The sequence below is a fragment of the Aulostomus chinensis genome, chromosome 3 (assembly GCF_037954235.1).
Source record: "Aulostomus chinensis isolate RoL2024-O1b breed Wild chromosome 3, RoL_Achi_v1.0, whole genome shotgun sequence".
NCBI lineage: Eukaryota > Metazoa > Chordata > Actinopteri > Syngnathiformes > Aulostomidae > Aulostomus > Aulostomus chinensis.
Window position 1 is genome coordinate 25,120,899 of NC_141322.1, and position 20,709 is coordinate 25,141,607.

At 41.1% G+C, this 20,709-nt stretch overlaps 1 protein-coding gene across 2 annotated transcripts in view; it reads left to right on the forward strand.

The window, feature by feature from the left end:
• Positions 1 to 827: 827 nt before the first annotated feature.
• The window catches only part of asic1b (acid-sensing (proton-gated) ion channel 1b), a 153,626-nt gene continuing 133,744 nt past the window's right edge, over positions 828 to 20,709 (forward strand). The window contains exons 1-2 of one of the 2 annotated variants that reach the window (XM_086199899.1): positions 828 to 2,346; positions 13,308 to 13,503. In XM_086199899.1, coding sequence (XP_086056025.1) covers positions 1,985 to 2,346; positions 13,308 to 13,503 — 558 coding nt within the window. In that variant the 5' untranslated portion in view covers positions 828 to 1,984. Of the gene's footprint in view, positions 2,347 to 9,803; positions 9,933 to 13,307; positions 13,504 to 20,709 lie in introns of those variants that run through there. The other variant, XM_086199900.1, reaches the window with a different exon arrangement.

The following is a 20,709-nucleotide window of genomic DNA, read 5'->3' on the forward strand; positions in this document are numbered from 1 at the left end:
TTTCTGTGACAGATTTGGCACTGGCATTCTTGTGACACATCTGCCTTATTGCCCGTGTTTGGCTCACTTACTCACTCTGACATATCTGGATGTTCCATTCAGTCCACTACAGAGGGCTTTTCAAGTGACAAAACAGATTTGTTGGGAGATTTGTGTGGGCTTGTGTTCAACTGTGTGCAAGCAGTTCCTAACGTTACCATAATACATGACTGTAAACAACAGGACTGATGTTATACGTTGTTTTAGTAGTTAGTTAGCCTGTGTTAGCACGATCAGCTACCTCTGACACACTGACCCTGCTTCAAACTATTGACAAGGTTTCATCTAAATCAATATCACGAAAGACACTCTCAGCACTGTTTTCTAAGTGCCATCTATATTTTTTACAGTGAGTTAACTGACTGTTCCAAGTAAACTCAATTGGTAAAAGCAGAAACGTCTGTTGGAAAACACCCAAGATGCACAGGAAAGTTTAACATATGCACATTTGACATTTATTTCCACCATGACCGGGTGAATGCATGTATGTTTGGAATGAGTGGTTCTTTTTTTTTTTATTAAGTAAAAGTAATGTTCATTTAAAAAAAAAAAATCTTGTTTGGCCTACACAAAAATCTGTTTTGAGTGGCACTTTACAGCCACCACACCTTGTCTATCACACATGCAGCCGAACTTCAATTGACTGAACGGTTGAACGTTTCATTCGAAATCAGACTCAATAATTATATTTTTGTTTGTTTGTATCATTAAAAAAAAAAAAAAAACATCAGAAGATGAGAAAGGAAAAACTTGATGCTGGCTCATTTCCACCCTCTGAGCCAACACAGACTTGTGTGGAGAATCAAGGGGGTGAGGACCGAGGTAACGTCCCGTAATGGCTCATCTCTGACTCAGAGCTGTATCATCTTCTCCAAAAAAAAAATAAATAAAAAATGTAGATTTCGTAGTCTTGCTCTGTAAAGTGCTTCCTGAGCTGAGATGACACTGACGCTGGGCTTCGTCACCTGGTGTAAAACACACGCCGTGCTATGGTGGCTCCCTCCTGTTTGGGGCCAGTTTAATTGATCCGGCCAAACCGCGACGGTCTCTCGGGTGATTGGAAATCATTATGCTGAGCGTTTCGAGCGACAGTTGGCTGATTTGTCTGGCTGGTGCACATTTTTCTTTTCTTTTTTTTGAGCTTTCAGGAATCGAGAATCCACATCAAACCGGAGTAATTAGCTGCATTGTTGTGGAGGCAGCAGCGGCAGCAGGCAGCAGCTCGGAGGAGGGAATGTATGCAGGAGAGAGGCGCACCGAGGCAGCAATCTGACAAACCAGCTCCTGTGTGATGCAGCTGTTTATCCAGGCTGTGGAGGAGCCAGGACAACCCGGCTACTGCCTTTAAAAGGAAATCAGTGGCTATTTGTTATTCAGCACGTGTTGGGATTATACGAGGAGCTTGGAAAGCCATGTAACGAGAATGATACCGCCTTTGATTTTTTTTTTTTTTTTTGGTATTCCGATCCCTCTGGTTGTCCTCGCCGAGGTAATTTGTCCGATTGTTTCCTCCCTGCTGTAATCCTTTAAAGAAGCAGACCTGCCAGGTGTTGGTTTTTTATGTTTTGTTTTGCTTTTTTGTTCCGAGCCCATCAACTTGGTAATAAAGCAGAAGTGAGCGAGGAGAGAGGGCAGTTTTGGCATCCATCCACGCGCGCTCCACACCGGCCCATTTATTATGGAACTGTGACCCCAGCTGAGGTACCGCACATGCTCCCCCTTCTCCCCTTTGAATCTTCGTGTAAATGGCGATGTTTTTAGGGGATATTTTGTGAAAAATGCTCTGAATGTCAGGCTGTTTTTGCCGGTTGTCAGTGACGCAACACTTCACACACACTGCATGAGAAATACATACGTAGAAGGGCGTGAACTTGCAGACCCTCCCGTGAATAAAGCATCTACTCATCCATAAGGCAAGCAACACTTCATCAATCTAGAGGAAATAATGGATCTCAAAGCGGACTCGGAGGACATGGACTACAAGCGGCCGGCGCCTATTGAAGTTTTCGCCAGCAGGTCCACGCTGCACGGCATCTCGCACATGTTCACTTATGAACGCATGTGCATCAAGCGCAGCCTGTGGATCTTGTTCTTCCTGGGCTCCGTTGGTGTGTTGGTGATGGTTTGCGTGGACCGGGTTCAGTTCTACTTCCAGTACCCTCATGTCACCAAGCTGGACGAGGTGGCGGCTCCACTGATGATATTCCCCGTGGTCACCTTCTGCAACCTCAACTCCTTCCGCTTCAGCAGAGTGACGCGCAACGACCTGTACCATGCTGGGGAGCTCCTCGCTTTGCTTAACGGCAGGTGTGTGTGTGTGTGTGTGTGTGTGTGTGTGTGTGTGTGTGTGTGTGTGTGTGTGTGTGTGTGTGTGTGCACCTGTTGGTACTCATTATGTCAGAGGCTGCTAGTGCTGTTATGAGAGAAATGTTGTAATCTTTGCTTTCCTGTCAGTCGAATTTAACCTCTAACAGTTTGTCTTCTGCCATGAAACAAACCAGTGCTCAGTGTACAGAAGGCCAAAATCTCATTATACTTAAGACTGCCCAAGACAGAAACACAAGTGGCATCTGAGTGAGATAAGAGAGCTTCTTTTTAAGACACTGTGATCTTTTTGCAAGTCCAGCAGATTATTTCACTTAGTACAAAATAATCTTCCAATATTGTGAGCTGGATCAAGATTACTTGAGAGGAGCTTACATTGTCTTAAAAACAATCGCCTTTATCAAGCGAAAATGCAACTTGTTCTGTAAGTCTGTCTTAAGCATAATGAGATTTATTTGACTTGGAATTAGGCAAATATAGTTGGCAAGACTTTGCTTGGATGATAATGTTTTGTTTGGGGAACCTCATTTGTGAGGATTTAGTTTATGCAGGGACAATATGAGATACCATTAAATTTGTTTTATTCAGTTATAATGAAGTCCTTATATCCACTAACATGTAATGACAACAATTAGTATTCTACATACTTGAATACACGCTGACTGAATGCCAAAAATTAAACTGCTGCTTTGCTTGAAACATTAAGCTCCAAAAAGTTGCAGCGAGATTTTGACGAGCAAATTGTGTGTGAATGGTGGGCTTTTAATTTTGTTTTCAGTCGTCTAGCGAAATGCAAGTCTGACCACTCTCAGCTAAATTCTCACAAGTTGCACAGAAGTGCAAAGCATTGTTTTAACACCTGTCCATGCCACTCCAGGAGAGGTCGCGCAAACAACTAAGTGTGCAAAACCTTTTAAGGCTTTCAGTGAATATGAACTTGGACTGACCTTAGCCTGCAGTAATGGAGGAAGAAGAAATGAAAAGGTATTATTTGAAAGAATGAAATACGATTGGCTTTAGAGTTGAAGGCAGCAACAATAACAATATTTAATAATTTAGAGACAATATGGATCCTGTCAGCTAATATACACATTGTATCTATGAATGAGTTTCTGTATGTGTTGAACCTAATGCATCAGGCACCTCTAACCTCAGTCTGTTGATTAAAAAAAAAAAGTCCAATCATGTGAATCCCTCAGGTATCAGATAATGGATGAGCGGCTCCGATGTGGTTAATATAAAATGATCAAGGAGAAAATGCTGCTGGTGTAATTCCTTGCCTCCTCTTGTGATAAGAAGATCTCAATATTGGATAAGTAGGTTTTTAAATCCCCTGCTGACAAAGTGTAGAGAGACGTGGTTGTGATTCACAACGGCGTCGCCTCCCTTTACTCTGCTTGATTTCGACTGCGCTTTGATCACTGTCTTTAGGCCGCGATGACAAGCTCACCCCTCACTGCTGAAACTTTTGACTTTGCATTTCTTTACTTTGTCTTTTCTGTGCCAACAAGCTTATTCAAAACTCGTGGTGCATGTTAGCGTTCGTGCCTGCATCACCCGGAAACAAACACATCTAAATATCATCTTGAAAACATGATTCCATGTATTTTTAGCATATCGATTGACACGGCAGTTCAGCCCAAGGCTCGGTTGAGAGTTCCTCTGTGCTACACTCCAAGATGACATAAATCCAATTTTCTGTTTTCATACTGAGTATCGCTGCTCTCTGACCTCTATATACACATACATATTAAAGTGGTAAACCTTACAGGAAGGCAATACTTAGCATTACTTCAGGGTGCAGTTCTAGATCTGTGTGCTCGCATCCTGTTCAAATTTATTGTGTGTGTGTGTGTGTGTGTGTGTGTATGTGTGTGTGTCCTGTCAGCTGTAATAGCAAACCATTAAAACATCGATGCAGTCCTCCATTGTTTGTAGTGCAGGATTCCTTCAAGCTAACATGCACAAGTGAGATGTGTCCAAAAGGGCAAATGTACTGAATAAACAAGGGAAAAGTGGACGTAGTGAGTTGCTCCTTGTAAATTCTAGAATTTAGAGGTTTAGATGGAGGGAGGCGACTACAAGCAGAGGCAATTAACTTGTGTCTCGTAAGCTGCGTGATGAACAAGTCTTTATCCCCGTGTAATTAGAGCTGTTTGTTAAGCTACAGAGTTGTCCCTCTGATTAACACTCTCATTCCTCTCACTCTCTCGCACCCTCTGTGTTTCACTCGGCGGTGAGGGAGACATCTCCAGAACTTTTTCCACCTGATAGATAAAGTACAGGAAACTGCACACAATTCCAGGTTGACTTGTAGATTAATTTTCTTCTTCAGCATGTTTTTGTCTAGATACTCATAGATTGAAGTAGTGGGTGGAAATCATTCCTCATATCACAAGAGTCCAGATTTTTATCTCCTACAACTCTGAATGTGCTCTGAAAAGTTAAACACTGATTTCCAGAATTCTGTAAATGCAGGGGTAACTAGCCTGTCATTTTTTAAAGCAAACGTTTCAATGAGATGAAATGTCACAAACAAGCAAATGCAGTTTAGTCGTGTTTTCATCATCTGTTTTAGAGTGAATAAACCAGGCTTTTTAATACATATTTTCAGCTGAATATGGAGGTTTCAGGTTGTGAACCCTGAAATAAAATACGTTTTCTTGTTTGTTTGTTAGGTTGTTGTTGTTGTTTTTTTATCTGAACACCAGCAGAAATAGAGAATGGTCTTGAGATCTTGACATCACAGTTCAGCCTTCGTGTGAGTTGATAACAACTTTTGACCAGCAAAACCTTCAGGTCATCCATGTGTGCCAGGAGATGTTGTTGGTTATATTTTGAAGAAACCCCTCAGGCATTCCAGATGAGTAACATCAATGGGACTGATATCATGACCACCAAAACCTTTTCACTTCATTCTTGAGCACCAGTAGACACTTGCACCAAGCTTGAGAAATTTTATGCCTCTGGCCTAAAGTTGTTTCTGGTGTGGAGGCATAAAAGAGTAAAAAAAACCAACAACAAAAAAAAACACCTTAAGCAGATGTAAAGTGTTTCTTGCCAACATAAGGAAGGTTCTTTTTAAAATTTCTTTACGTTTTGCCACCCTATCCTGACTGTTTTGCTGCTTTAGAACATCTTGTTTCCTCATCTGCACTCGTCAACGACTAGCAGTTCCTACAGCGGCGGTCCGTACGTGCAGCTGATATGTGTGATGATAACGATCTATTCAATACTCAGGCGCATGTGGCGGTGAACTTTGGTGCAAGAATGTTTGTCAGTCCCAGACACTATAGAGTTTAGAGCTGAGCTGGCAGTAGCTTCCACTTCTGTGAGAAAAAAAAAAAAATCAATCACTTTTTAATTGTGTATTTGATGGTTCAAGTCACACTTGACAGTGCAGAAAATTCAGAATAAATTGGCACATTTTATTTTCATTACCTTGCAAAGGCAATTACATTATAATAAACAAAAGAAAGGTCATTTTGAAATAATTGTTGGTAATGCATAATGTGTACTATGAAATATGTTCTATCAGCTCATGGATACCAGAGTGGCGAGTTTTCTGCTTCCACAGTTCTGAAGCGTTAACATGTTTCCTGAGCTTGCAAACATGCTCTAAATTGACCTAAGCTGTGTGTATTCAGGCAGTGCTGCAAACTGAAGCGCTTGATAACTTTAAGCATGCCATCTCAGCAGGATTACAGGTTCTAATCGTGATTTGACTGGTGCGGAATGTGCTGGGGAGAGGACATGCTGAGGCCACAGTGCCATGCAGAAAATGCAAAGTCAAAGGGTTGCATTTGAAGTTGTTTTTTTTTCTTCAAATGCGGGTTCATTTACATTTATATTATACTTATTTCATGGGAGGTGTAAGAATATGCAATTTAGTTTTAGAATTAGGGCTGCTGATGCACAAATCTTCTTTTCCCGGCATCAGCCATGTCTCAGTTGATATACTCTTTGTTTTCTACATTCTGCCCCTTCACAAAAGAGATGGTATCCACAGGTGACAGTGGTCAGTCTTAATCTGCTGATGTGAAAGCGAAAAAGGTTGTTTTAGAAATGCGTGGGCTTGAATTTGTCCTCAGTCAAAGATTGTGTAATGAAGGGCTAAAGCAATTTAACACATTTGAGTTGTTTTCAATGATTTTTTCCCCCCTCTGGAACAAAGAAGGACTAAAGATCAACCAAAACATCAGAAAAAAAAGCACACCCATCAGTGTCAGCATCAGGTTTCAGCCAAATAATTCTTTTAATATCATCAGCCTCAGTCCAGCCTGTTTCATACCTGATTCTGATTGCTGGATGTCTGCCAAAACAGATCTGATATTATAACAGCCGATATTATTAGTCATTGTGTCATTTGTAAGGTTACACAAGGCTGTAGAAGACAACTACACTTGTTTAAAGGGCAATACTTCAAAAATCATGATTAGCTCTGTGAGGTGGTCTGACTTGTCACCGTTTGGAGCCAAATGGCTGTTTGGAATGTTCTTAATTTCCGTGTGTGTAAAGTGGAGTGTATTATTGACCCTTGTTGCAAATTTCACATACAGTAGAACCTTGGTAGAACACACCCGACATTTCCTTTGGTGAAATCCACGGCCTGGTAAGCTTCTGTGACAGGTGTACACATCAGAACTTCATGTTCATGAACTCCCCATGCAGGAAATAAGTTTTAAAACTACCTCGGTGTCACGGCACCTCGAGCTGTTGATGCAAGGAGCCAGGCTGTCCTCAAATTACTTGCAGCACTGTCTGCTTTGTTAAGCTGGACCATAATGTCCCTGGTGTCTTTATTTATCTTGTACCTGTAAACACAGACATACAGCAGTCCCTCACACTGTGCTTAGAATCCCCTGGAGAACTTGTGTCGTCTGTTTGCTAACCAATAAAGCTCAACGGTGACAGACAGTGTTTAGAGTGGCTCTGGTATCAGAAGTATATTTTCCATTCATTCCAGCAAAAGGTTCTGAAGCATAAACCAGGCCAAACAGTGAGCAATGGTGATAAGATAATTGGTGAAAGGTAGGAGAACTTCTCACCCCATAAACCATTGCAAACAATATTTCTGATCTAGCGTTGTTTAAAATAAACATTTCAGGACCTACTAACTTAATTTGTTGATGGTAGCTAACGTGTCGCTGATGCCGGTGACGATAAAGTACCCAAATATTCAATGTTTTGTGAAGGTAAAATACTCTCAAACATACATAAGGACTTGTGGAAGTCAACGCTACGCTGGTAACAGCGTACTCCACTAATTACAGACTACGTTAATACATTATAGGAGTGTGTGTACTTCTCCTTAACATAGGGCTTAAAACCTGTTGTAAACATAAACTTAAAAACATGCTTGATATCTTACTAACGTTCGTATACTCTTGGTTTTCCTCGGATGGTTTTAATTTTGTGGCTAACAGTCAGCTCCTCTGTGGATGATGTGAATGGGATTTTCACTTCAGTTACCACACTGTCAACTCTGTAAACATGACATTAGCCATCAGAACAGATGGAATCACTGGTTTGCTGTGGTTAGCGGTTAGGAGTTAGCCCTTCTTCCTCACCCTGTTGCATCACTCCTAACGACTCTGCTCTTTTTCAGTCTGTTTAGTGCCAAAACACAACAGAACATCAGCTCCATTGTTGCTGTTACTCAGCGATTTGAGTCAGTATAATACCTGCCTGCACGGAATTATGTAATCAACAAATGAAATCCCTCATTAGTGAGGTGGTGTACGTTTTTATTTTTCCTCAGGCTTAATTGCTCATCAAAATCAAAGCGAGGCTTTGGTTTGCCTTCAGCTTCGTTGCCTTTGTTTGGTATGCTTATTATGTCACATGTGCACACTGTCATTGAACAGATCAAAACCCTGCCACCAGGTACCTTTGCAGTTATTAGTTTTCAAGGACACTGCGCACACAGTCTGATCCTTGTTTGCGAGTTCAATTAGTACTAATTGGATAATCACCTCAGATTAGATCAAGATGTGTTCATTTTTAATGCCATATCTTGATACAGCGGGCTTGTGAACTGATTTGGAAGAAGATTTATTTAGTTTTCTGTTTTAGCTGAGGGCATTAAATCCTAAGTGTTTGCTGTTTTGCAAGCACAGTCTCACTGTCAAAGCTCTCTCTGTAAATCAGTTGTTTCTCATATGTATTTCTCTCTCATGAGGCGGTGAAGCGATGCAGATGCCCCTTCATTCGTCTTTGTCCCTGCAAGAAAATTAAAGTGTTTGTGCCTCATAATCCAATTTAGTCTCCCTCACCCCAACGTAGTGAGTTTTGCTGTGATTGCTTTAGGGAGCAGTGGAAGGGCAATATTAAAAATCTACCCATATTATTGTGATTGTATGCGCTTCAACTAAAGCTCCTGACTTGCGGATCTGAGCACAGAGTCTTAAGTGCCCTCCTGGCAGCTTTTTGTTGCTTGTAAGGCAGAGGTTCAGGATACAATTCAATTAAGCTCAGAATATATCATTTCAGGCTGTAGCTTCTAATTAGAATAAAGCATGACAATGTTGGGTTGTAGTTCCACTGTGAGCCATAGGACTGAGCTAGTTTTGAACTGTGCATTTATTTGGCCTTGGGGATACAGCAGAAGGGATATGTGAAAGGGACTGACCAGAAAAAACAAAAAGACAAGTGTTAGCTAAAGTGAAATTACTTAATTAATTAATCAAATTCAAACAGGCATGAAAGCAAATAACAAAAAAGTTTATTTGTTTGAACAAATCCCAAGAGTACCCACTCCCTGGTTTATATAGATGCCTTAACATGGTGTGTCATAATGGAGTATACTGGGAGTGACACTCCATTACACACTTGTGTTTTATGGTTTCATCACTGACGTAACAACAGAAACAGTAAGGAGTGACAACTTAGGGAAACTAGTAGGAAAATAGTAAAAAAAAAAAAAGGAAAGAAACATGCTCCAAAACAATGTCAAAGTTCCTGTCAGGGCATTTAACATGTTTGGTGTGTTACCCCATTTACCTCACTTCCTGTTTTATTTTGTAATTCTGCCCACTTTTGTTGATTCCTTTACTTCCTGTCATTTTTGGTTTTCCCGCTCTTTTTGACTGTCTACCCTGCCCTCATGAGTCTCAGCTGTGCCTCGTTAGTAATTAATCTGGTGTGTGTATTTATGTGCAGCAACTGGGAATCAACTGGAAATGTTTACTGGTCTTTTCAGAAAGATTAAACTGTGTAGCGTGTATTAGTAAAGCAAGGAAACTACTGTTTATCACAGAAAGACAACAAATATACTGAACTGATAAAGAAAATCCTGCTGAACATGGACATTGTTGGCGTTAACTATCTCCAAAAGGTGGGAGCAGTGCAACATGGAACAAAAGCTTTTGTTAAAACCCGTAGAAGAAGAAGAAGAAGAAGAAGATGAGGCAACTTGAAGTCCAGGTTTTAACCTGTGAGGTGGGAGAACTCAATCCAAGTCAAACTCTGAAAAGTTTTAGAGTTCTTAGAGAGGTAGATTTGGTGTCACTTGACATGGTAGCGCTTGTCTCTTCAGTGTTAATTTTTGGTTGTTTTACTTGGTGCAAGTGAGTATGATGGTCTCTCAACTTTATGTTTGGAAATGTCTGTTACGCGGCTAGTTTATGTGAGGTGTTGTGGGACATGGGAGTTTACCCTGTTCACCCTCCTTGACTTGATTGTATCATTTTGAGCCATTCACTTGCGTTGGTTCCCAGTGGGCGTCCTTCTGTCCTTGACCTCTTACTCTGTTCACCCTTGGTTTCTTGTGTCTGTATCTTCTATTTGATGACCACTGCTTGCTCCTCTCCTGGGCTCTTGCTCCTCTCCTGGGCTCTTGCTCCTCTCCTGGGCTCTTGCTCCTCTCCTGGGCTCTTGCTCCTCTCCTGGGCTCTTGCTCCTCTCCTGGGCTCTTGCTCCTCTCCTGGGCTCTTGCTCCTCTCCTGGGCTCTTGCTCCTCTCCTGGGCTATGGCTGCTCCCAGATTTGTTCATTTAAGACTTATAATCATTCCCGTCTTTGTTCCAATTGTACAAACTGCAACCATTGGAAGGGCAAATTCCTGTGTAGGCTTTTGTTTTCCTGCATTTAATGTTATTCGGAGATAAAAAAAAAAAAAAAAAAAAAATCAAGCTGAATTGGATATAGTAGAGGTCCCTCTCAGGGCAGGACTGGTATTGCATGGTCCCTTAGACGTTTCTGCTTTTTTTTTTTTTCTTTTTTTTTTTTTCTTAGGTATTTTGTGTTTTTCCCATTCTAGAATCTGAGGACATCCTGGCACTCTGACAACTGAGAAGATAAGGAAGTTGTGAAGTAGTGTAATCTTTGGTTTAAAAACAACAGCAACATTTTAAACCTTATTTTAGGGGTCACAATCGCTTCATTTTTAAGATGAGTTTAGAATGGTGATGCAGCAGTTGGCCATAAACTGGTGCTGGGGGCAGGGGTGTGCTACAAACAGACTAATCAACATTTGATTACAGAATCATATTCCCAGTGTCTGTCACATCTTTATTAACGCTACTGAAAACGAGGCATAACAGACTCTCTCTCTGTCTCTCAGGGTTTTGACCGGCAGAGAGAAAACATTTCAAATTAAAGCCCATTCTGTCTCACCTGGTGGATATTTTAATTCATTCCTCTTTGTGAGCAAATAATAATGTTGTAGCTGCACCAGAACATATAATACTTCTTGTATTTCCGTTGGAACTCAAGTTGAAAATCCATTTCTAGTTCAACATTAAGGATGTTCTCTGAAAAGAGAATTTAATTTCTTTATTTTAATTCAAGGACTAAGGCATTATTTACGTCATCAAGGGACAAAATCTTGTTCACAAGCGGTGACAAAATTTGACCTTGTGGGGGGGGGGGGGGGGGGGGAAATCCATTCAGATTCACCACCAATTATGGTTTGAAATGGCGCCCATATCCATGAGAAATAACGCAGCTGTCAGCCTCCGCAAAGTCACTCACAGATTTATTGTCGTTGGAGGAGAAGGGTATTCCTGTCTCTCATTGTCTCTTATGGTTTTCAGTTCTAATTTGGGTTTCTTCAGCTTTGGGGCATTTTCTTCGTACCAAATGTAAATGGAGCTATACACGATTATAACAATAACTCCACATGTTCACATGTTTGCCTATTAAGGAGGCTGCTGCTTCTGAATTACCACACATTTAGTGCATAAGAACAAACGCCTACATTACAACTGGGGAAATATATATATATATATATATATATATATATATATATATATATATATATATATATATATATATATATATATATATATATATATATATATATATACACTTATCAGTTATGTGCTGTGACTGGCATATTTTTGTGTGTCCTTGCAAACTATTCTTGTCAGTCAGCGGTGCTTAATCTTCGTACTCCATAATTCTGATGTCTGTGCCACTGATGGCCAATCACTCAGCGGAGGTCGTCAGCTGCTGTCTTTTCTGCGAGAGAGGCCGCGCCAATTAATTGAGGTCAATTTGTTTCTGTGAATAACTGTGAGCAGGTGCTGCTGTTGACGGTGGTTGTCAAGCAAAGGCACGTTATAAAGGATGATTTTCTTCCTGAGGTTTAATTATGATTGGATTTTAGTTTAAGAATATGCATAAATTGATATTGTGGGTATTTTAGCTGTTTGTACGGAGGAAATGGAGACAGACCGATAGCTGCCGTTCATGCTTCCTTACTTGATCCACGATTATGCTTTGCCTTAAACAAATGCTGGGCGATACGGCTGAATAATTGATCAGGATCAATAGTTACTTTGAAAACATTTGAATTCAGGTATTTATCAGTTGGACTAAAAGGAAAAAAAGACAATTATTTTTCCTCAGTGATTTATAAGCGTTGTTGAAGGATCTGTTCACGATCACAGCAGCAAAGGTGTCACATGACACCGTTGCAGCTGAAGTCCACAGCTGTCGCAGTTGAAAAACCAGGCTGTTTTTTTTTTTTTTTTTTTTATTCCAACAGTTTACTAACCGCCGTCAACGCCGATCTCCTCACCTCACGCTGTTCCTGTTGTCATGTCGTGTGTGTGGATGCCGCTAACAGACCTGTCAACAAATGTCACTCGTAGCAGGCTGCACCATGAGGCGATACGATGGGCTTTTAATTAGCCAGGCAGGGTGCAGGATTCTGAGTGTTTTCATTCAACCAAAATAGTTTTGTTTTCATGGCAGTTTTCTTTTAGAATTACTGTTGCTATGCAACATTCTATTGGGCATCTTTGCTTTTGGCATTGAGGTGTCATCACCTAATACACTCATTTTATCCCCAGTTGACGTAGTTGGAATAAATGTGTTTCATACGATTTTACAGTGTGAAGGGCCAGAATAACAGCGCTTTTTATGGCGTTATCCTTCCAGTGGGAAAGTATTCTTCCACCACCATCCTTAAGCCTTAGACAGAACTATCAACAATTCCTGCCTGTGTTGAGGAAAATATGTCCATCCTTTTAACTAATGGGCCTTTTTGTCAACCAATGTTGGCAGGTATTCCACAGCTTAGCAGCCAGTTTCAGATGTATGGATCTATTAGAGTATACTAACAGATTTAGGGTTTAGGGGTTTGTGTGCTCATAGGTACAGTCCTCTGTTTAGAGACGGAATAGGCTGCTTTTGCAGTAACCCTTGATCTAAAATGCACCTCAGAGCTTTTAGTTAAGTGTTTATAATGTTGTTAAAATGAAATGGTTTGGAAAAAAGTTTCACTACTTGTGTGTACCGTCTTAAAATGGGTTAGAATTAAATATTTTCTTTTTAAATTAAATGTATTTACTAGACAGGTGTCTTAATCCCTTAACTTTGGCAACAGCACCAGAGGGAGTTTTTTTGGGGTTTTTTTTGGTGCAGGTTAATGTAAGATAAAAGTGTGTGTGTGTTAATGTCCACATAAGTTAATTTCAGGAATGTTGTCCTGTCCAGGTATGAGATTCGGGACCCACACCTGGTGGAGGAAAACGTCCTGCAGATCCTGAAGGAGAGGGCTGACTTTGACAATTATAAGCCACGCCCCTTCAACATGCGTGAATTCTATGACAGAACCGGCCACGACATCAAGGACATGCTGCTCTCCTGCTTCTACCGAGGCATGGAGTGCAGTGCCGAAGACTTCAGAGTGGTGAGTGGGCCCTATGAGTGGCTAGTTGTCCTCTAGCAGGCTTGCCAACATGGCCACATTTACACAAGGTCACTGTTGACATAGTTTATTATGACATCTATATAATATGACCTCTGTTGAGCCATCAATGCTGATGTTTGCTTTTTGGAAGTGACAAGGCAGGATATATGAGCATGCTCTCTCCAGACCAAAGGACTAATACTCTGCATTTTATTTTCAGTTTCAAATAGTTTGAGTTATGGAGCATTTGGTTTCCTCTAAGCCTGGGACCAAGAACCTTTTTGTGTACACAGGCTAAAGGTTATGGTGTACACACCCTTGAAAGTGGTACTGTGTGTGTGTGTGTTTATGAAAGAGCAGTGCTGAACCTTTCAAAGATGCCGTATGATCTCAGAGTAATGGTTCAGAGTTATAACACATATTTATACGAGATTTCCTGGTGAGGTATGTTCCCCTCATTTATTAAGTGTTTACAGACATTCAGTTATTAACTTGAACCATGTGACCTTTGTATCAGCTGTACAATTATAGGGTTCATCAGCTGCAGCAAACAAATGCTAAGCTGTCCGAAGCACATGAGGTTTCCTCTACATGTTGCACAGAGACAAAACACTTTTTTTTTTTTTTCATTCTCAAACAGATTGACCTCACCATCTCAACAATGTGTACATGGGGCCTGGCAGGAAGTGTGCAGTGTGTTTATGAGCACTTGCTTGCAGACAAAAGCTGCTTACTACTGCTGGAAATGGGGTTGATGCTGTTAGTGCGGGGACTCGCTGTACAGTAAAAGTATGGGCCACAATAATGCACTGCAACAGATCTGCAGAGCTAGCTGATATTTTTAAGTGGGTTTGTCAGTATGAGTGACCCCTTTTTTAAATTAAACAAAGCCATTTTATTCATTCATTCATTGTCAATAGCCCTCACCCCATCGCGGGGAGCTGGAGCCAGTCCCAGCTGAAATGGGTCACCAGTCAATCACAGGGCTGACATATAGACACAGGCAACCATTCACACTGCTGGACTCCAGTTAACCTAACTTGCAAATTTTTGGACTGTGGGAGGAGGCAGGAGAACAGGGAAAGCATGCAAACTCGACAGAGAAAGGCCTGGACTTTCCAGTTTCTACCCAGAATCTTCTCACTGTGAGGAGACAGTGCTACTACAGGATATGACATTTCACCAGTTTAAACCCTTCATCATTTTCAGAGTTGAGTTTAAGAGAAGAAAAGAATTCAGTGATGCTTAAATGAAATTTAATGATAGTAGAAAAACATATTAAGATAAATATATAAATAATGTAGCCTGCAAGGAAATATAAAAAGTCCAACACTGATTAGGAAAAACGCTTAATAGAAAAAAACAGTCTTTTAGAAGTCTCACACTTGGAAAGGAGATCAAAAGAGTGAGTGCTGCATTGCCACCAGTGACAGCCGGCTGCAGGAGAGGGAACAAACCAAGACAGAGCAACTATCCAGCAGATGCTCATGCCAGAGCAGGTTCCATGTTATGATCCTAATGTAGTGCAAAGGTTGGTGCCACATGACAAGCCCCTGCTGAATCCGGAGTATGGCACTTCTGAAGAATGTGATGAAAATATCTATACACGTGGAAGGTTTTTGTGGGTTTTTTTTTTCTCTTTAAACTAATTCAGTACAGTTCCTGTACACACAAACAGTGATGTGCTTTTACTGTCACTGGCCAAATCTTCCTGTAAATACATAAAAATGGGGAAAATGTCACTTAATATGAGGCTTCACATGACAGAAACTGCTCTTCCAGAACACTTCACCTGAGAAATACTGAGATTGTCTGTAGGCAACCAAGGCTTAAAGAAGACAAGGAAAGGCTTGTGATATTGCTTTCTGCCTCCCTCACTTGTCCTTCAGTGGTCCTTTGAGGTAGAGACCCCCTCACCACCCCCACCCAAGCCCTTATCCCATATAACCAGCAGTGGGCCGCAGCGCAGCGCGACTCCTCTAATGTGCTGATGTGTCCACATTTACTGTAGTTATTTGTGCTTGTGGCAGATGGTGCTTCGCAGAGCTCTGTTGTGTTAGTACAGTAGTGGAGTGGAACAGCTCAGCAGAGAGTACTAGTGGTGTAGAAATAATCTTCAGTGCAATAGAAAAGAGTAAAAAGGAAGTTGAACACTAGCACCAGCCCCTGCCTCTAAACTGCAGGCAGTAAAACTGTGATTAACACTGTCGGCAGCCTCTGCTTGTTTACCCACAACATCAGCAGTGTGACTTGCTGGCTGCTTTGGCCGCGGTATGTGCTACATTCTAGGACCCAGGTAGTCTAGCTGCATGGATGCTATTTAACGGTGTTCTGTTCAAGATGAAAAGTCTGGATCGTCTCATATGAAATGGTGAGAATCTGTGATGTAATGCAATCAAATCCTCTTAGCTTCTACTGTGTCGTTATTTCAAATTGCTTTCAAGCTCATCAGGTGTTAAGTCCGCCAGTATGCAGCCAGAACAGTTAAAAATGTCCTTCCTGGTGGTCAGTGTTCTCTTCCTTGTCAGGTGACTGTCATGTCCCAATCCCCGTTGAGGCACACTGTCATTTTACCAATGTCTAATCCTTACAGCTGGAAGAATTATGAACAACTCCCGTGTCCCTCAGTTACTCATGTCCTTGTCACCTGTTTTCTCCAAGTATAATCTTACTAATGGGAATTCTGAAGGTTACACGTGTATCTTTTAGCTCAACTGAATTGCACAAAAGTAGAATTGATGATAAGAATACACTAAATGAACTCTAAACTCTTGATTTCCTTTTTTTTAATGACCTTGAATTGAAAAGACACTTGTGTTAGGACTTGAAGGAATTCGTAGTACACCGAAACAGTTTAAGAATATGATCGAGTATGCAGGCCTATCTTTCCGCATTTATAAGCAGTCCTTTTGAAGATAAGTTATTCCATTTTGAACTCCTCAAGACAAACACATCTGACTTCAATCGGTGGGGGAAAACTCTGACAGACTTAAAACTTTGCAAGTCTCAAAACTGAAGCTCAGGGGAGTTTGGAGTGAGAGAGAGAAAGATGGAATAAGAGGGAAAAAGAACAAGAAGAGAGGGACAGATAGACAGAGACTGAGGCTGAGATGGCAATAAAATCTTCTGGATGAAACTGAACGTGATGGTCAAGTGCTGCAGAGGTGCAAGCTTAATGGCCTGCTCTAGCAAATTACAGAGCAGCCTACAACAGAATCTGCGGCAAGAACAGTTAGTCGGTGTTAAATCCAACACGTACTGCATCAGGGAAAAAAACAACTATATTCTGATGTAATTAACATAATGTGTTTGTCTATAACCAGATTTGCAGTGTCTAACAGTTGGTAACATAGCAACATGAGGGAGGAATCAGGTATCTGTTGAGGTGGGAGAAAAGGAAGATGGCTTCACATCCCCTTGCATTACAATCTGTGTGTTTACTGGAGAGTCCATGTGTTTTGGGATGACAACAGGATGGAACATGACAGAGCTGGTTTCAAAGAAAACCAGCGGAGCAGCATTTTGAGTTTGAAGCAGACAAACAAAGATGTTGCTTCTAAAGCTGTTTTCTTCTGATAGTTCTTTATTTCTGCTGGAGGATGAAACTGGAATGCTTTCCCCCAACGCAGCTGTTACGTGTTCGCCAGAGGCCCCTGCTTTGACTTGTGCAGTCTTTAGGTAGATGGTCCAACTTCTACTTGAAAGATGTCAACATTATTCAACTATTTTACCTGAAAGCACGAGTCTTAAGTTTCTACATGAAATGAAGAGACTGGTGACTCTGGTCTACACTTGGCACTTCAAGTGCTTGTCTGCCAGTGCATTAGACTTCATAGCAGTAGACGCCAGGCAAAGAGCTTGAAGCTAAGGCAGCTGTCACCGGCTGCATTTTACCAGGCAGCTGCTGACTTTTTAGATGTTGATGGTGACAATAATGAGATCAATCAAAGGTACGAAAAATGTCACAGTACAACTAAAAGTCTTTCCAGCTCGTGTGAAAACATTTTTCTGTTCTTCTGGCTGTTGTCAATGTCACTTTCTTCTGGTTCCTCAGCCAGCAGATACATGAAGTTGCTCTAAAAGCATTTGTTCTGCTGTGTCAGTCTCCCGCCAAGTGCGAAAAAATGCAAGTTTAGCAGTTTCTCCGTTTTTTTGTGTCACAGTGCACTGTTAGTATTACTTCATGTTTTTAATACGTGGAAAAAAACATTTGTCATTATCAAGTTTAAAAGAGTCTTGCACTTGCCTTCTTAAAAGAAATCACACTGAAATATTTGCGAGGTGAAATAAACCCTTTTAGCCGTTGACCATTAAGTTCAATCATGAGATTTCTTGTCTTTCACTTGTTTCAGTCAGCCAATTCACTCTCCCTGTCCAGTGTGTGACCGCCCCGCCACACCCACCTTTGTGTAACCCTGACTCCTGTGTAATTATCGTGACCGTTCCATTGAACCATTCAATCCTTTTCATTGACCCCCAGAGTCTAATGATGTGATGAATTTCAGAAAAGCCTTTCTACAGACCACATTTAAATCGATATGACATAAATTTGGAATACAAAAAAAAAAAATCTAATTTGAATAATACTCTGTGTACATTTGCAAATTAAAAGAATTGTTAGTTTTAATGTATAATGTGTTCCCTTGCCAGCAGAATTTTACTGCAGCGTCAGCAGTCAGAGCTGGACAAGAACACACAGGGTTTCAGTCCATACTTTTTGCCTGAAATTGTCTGTGCTCATGAGGGCAGTGTTTTAGTGTGGCATGGTGCAGGGTCAAAGTGGTTTACTGGTTTTACATTGGCTGCAGTATAACTTGTGCACGCACTCCTGATACTTGCAGGCTCTGTGTTTGATCTGCATGTTGGATGGGCCAACATTCTGAGTAATGGCAATTAATTATTGATACATTTTTATATAATTGAGAAGCTCAGAGTCCAGCTAGAGTGCTACGGCTTGCTGGCAGTTTAATTTTTGTCACACGGTCACCTGTGCTCCTCTGCCCATGTGTGATGGCTGTGCGACTGACCTGTTGTGGCTCACACACTTGTGGTGACTGTGCAGATGTGTGTAGCTGATGCTTCTCTCAGCCTCTGGCCAGAGACTTCTAATTTAGTTTCTTAAAAATTGGGGTCTAAAAAAAGTGAGTTTATGTCATTTGCCCTCACTCAAAGAGACAAAATGAGGGAACCAGGAACTACCGCCCTTCACATGATCATGATGTTAAATAACTTTTGATATTTGGCTGATATAGATATTGAAATTGTAGTTATCTGATGTTTGACAGACCATTTCAAATTTCTATATTTGCTAAGAAATGTGCATCAAGTAAATGCTGCTCCGTATAATTTAAATGGCAAAATCCTAGAAGTGGAGAGGAATGTCCATGCAGATGCGGGGACTTCAAACCAGATTTTTAGACACTAATGTCCCAATGCAGTTTTCTTTACTCTGCTCAAATGTAATTTTCATATACTGTGTGTGCTGAAATTATATACAATGTAGTCTTTTCTTTTACTCTGAAAATGACATTTCGGTTTTAACTCTGTATCAAATGCACTAAAGCTTGAAGATTATGATCTTGAATGATAGCTGCTTTTTTTTTATTATCAGAACTCAAAAGATGCGTTTACCTCTCATTCAAGCTCAATTATATTTGACACAGGTCACACGTGTTTAATCATTGCTATTACTGCCACATCCAGTTGGTCCGAGTCAATGACTGTTTTGCTGTTTCTTTTTAGAGCTGGTGAATTCCCACCACTCTTCCCTCTGGAAGATAAATCACTCAGTTTGCTGTTACTGTTGAGCTGAAAGACATGGATCAATCAAGTTGTTGCTGAGTAATGGATGCATATCTAATAAGAAGAATCTTTGAGTCGAATGAGGTCAGTGGCTTTTGCTGGCACTCTCATTTTTAACTCATCATCTGACAATCAAACTCGAAATTGAGTTGTGAGGTATTAATGATTTATCAATGTGTTTTTTAACCTGCCAAGATGATGATTCAGATATTTGATACTGTACTGCCACTGCCATTAATCCAGTCTGAACTCCAGACTCCATTTTTCTCTGTTTTCTAGTGCAGCTGCTGCAACATTGCTCTTCTCAGATGGATCCAAATATCAAAGCTATGTAATGCCATTTCAGAATACTTTTAGTTGGATGAACAGTATTGAGAAAACTGCAAAACACATCTGACTTCAAACTTGGACTCAGCAGGGGTCACAGCTGAGTGCAGTGCAGCATTTGAAGATGATCAGATGGACAATACATCAAACCCCTAAGAGTGCAGTCAAGATAGTCCAGCACTGATGCATGAATAAAATGTTCGGCTATTTCATCTCTTGATGCAAATACAAATTTGGCACTGCGTCTAGTTCTGATGAGTCTAAAACTTTTATATTGCCAGAAGTGGCTGCTACCAAACATCAGGATTAAAGTTTCTGTCACATGGCTTTTGGGAAACCATGCATGTCTTGTGTCTCTCATGCTCACACACACATGTTGAAATATGCCACTCACCCAGCTTCTTTGGTGCCATTATATTTACAGAATAAATGTTTTGTTTTGACAAGACGGGCTCCTGATGTGTGAGGGCAGCGGACAAAAGGTGAAAACATGGATTAAGGCAATGCCAGAGCATGGCGGGATCCATTTATTCCATGTGACCCTGTCACTGCGCATACCCTTACAAAAATGATTCTTAATAATGAATTTGGCACGGGAGATATGCAGTGGGGAGGCGGGGGGGGGGGGGTTAGGGAGTTAGAGAAAGAAAACGGAGGCAGATAACGTATCCCTTAAAGAATCAATTATAAACACTTTGGTTGAGATCAGAGGCAAGGGATTGCTGTGCAGGGCTTTGGAGTGGGAAGGGAAGAGAAAGTGGAGGGGCAGTGAATATAAGAACCTTAACGTGTGCCAGCGGTGGATTGTGTGTTTGGCTGTGGGTTGGTGGTGCCATGCTGCCAGTGGGAACAGACGGAAGGATGAAAGAGGTGGGGATTGATACACTGAGGGAGACCAGCAGTGTGCTAGCAGAATGAGAAGCAGGGTATTTGGAGCTCTCTAAGGTCGTCCCTGCATGCACACTGTGTGTAAAGCTCGGCGTTCGCTCCGCTGCACTGCACAAACACAGAATGTATGGTTTAGATTCTGCTGAAATTACCAACTGGAATCTTATACTGGCAGGGCTGATTTGTTTG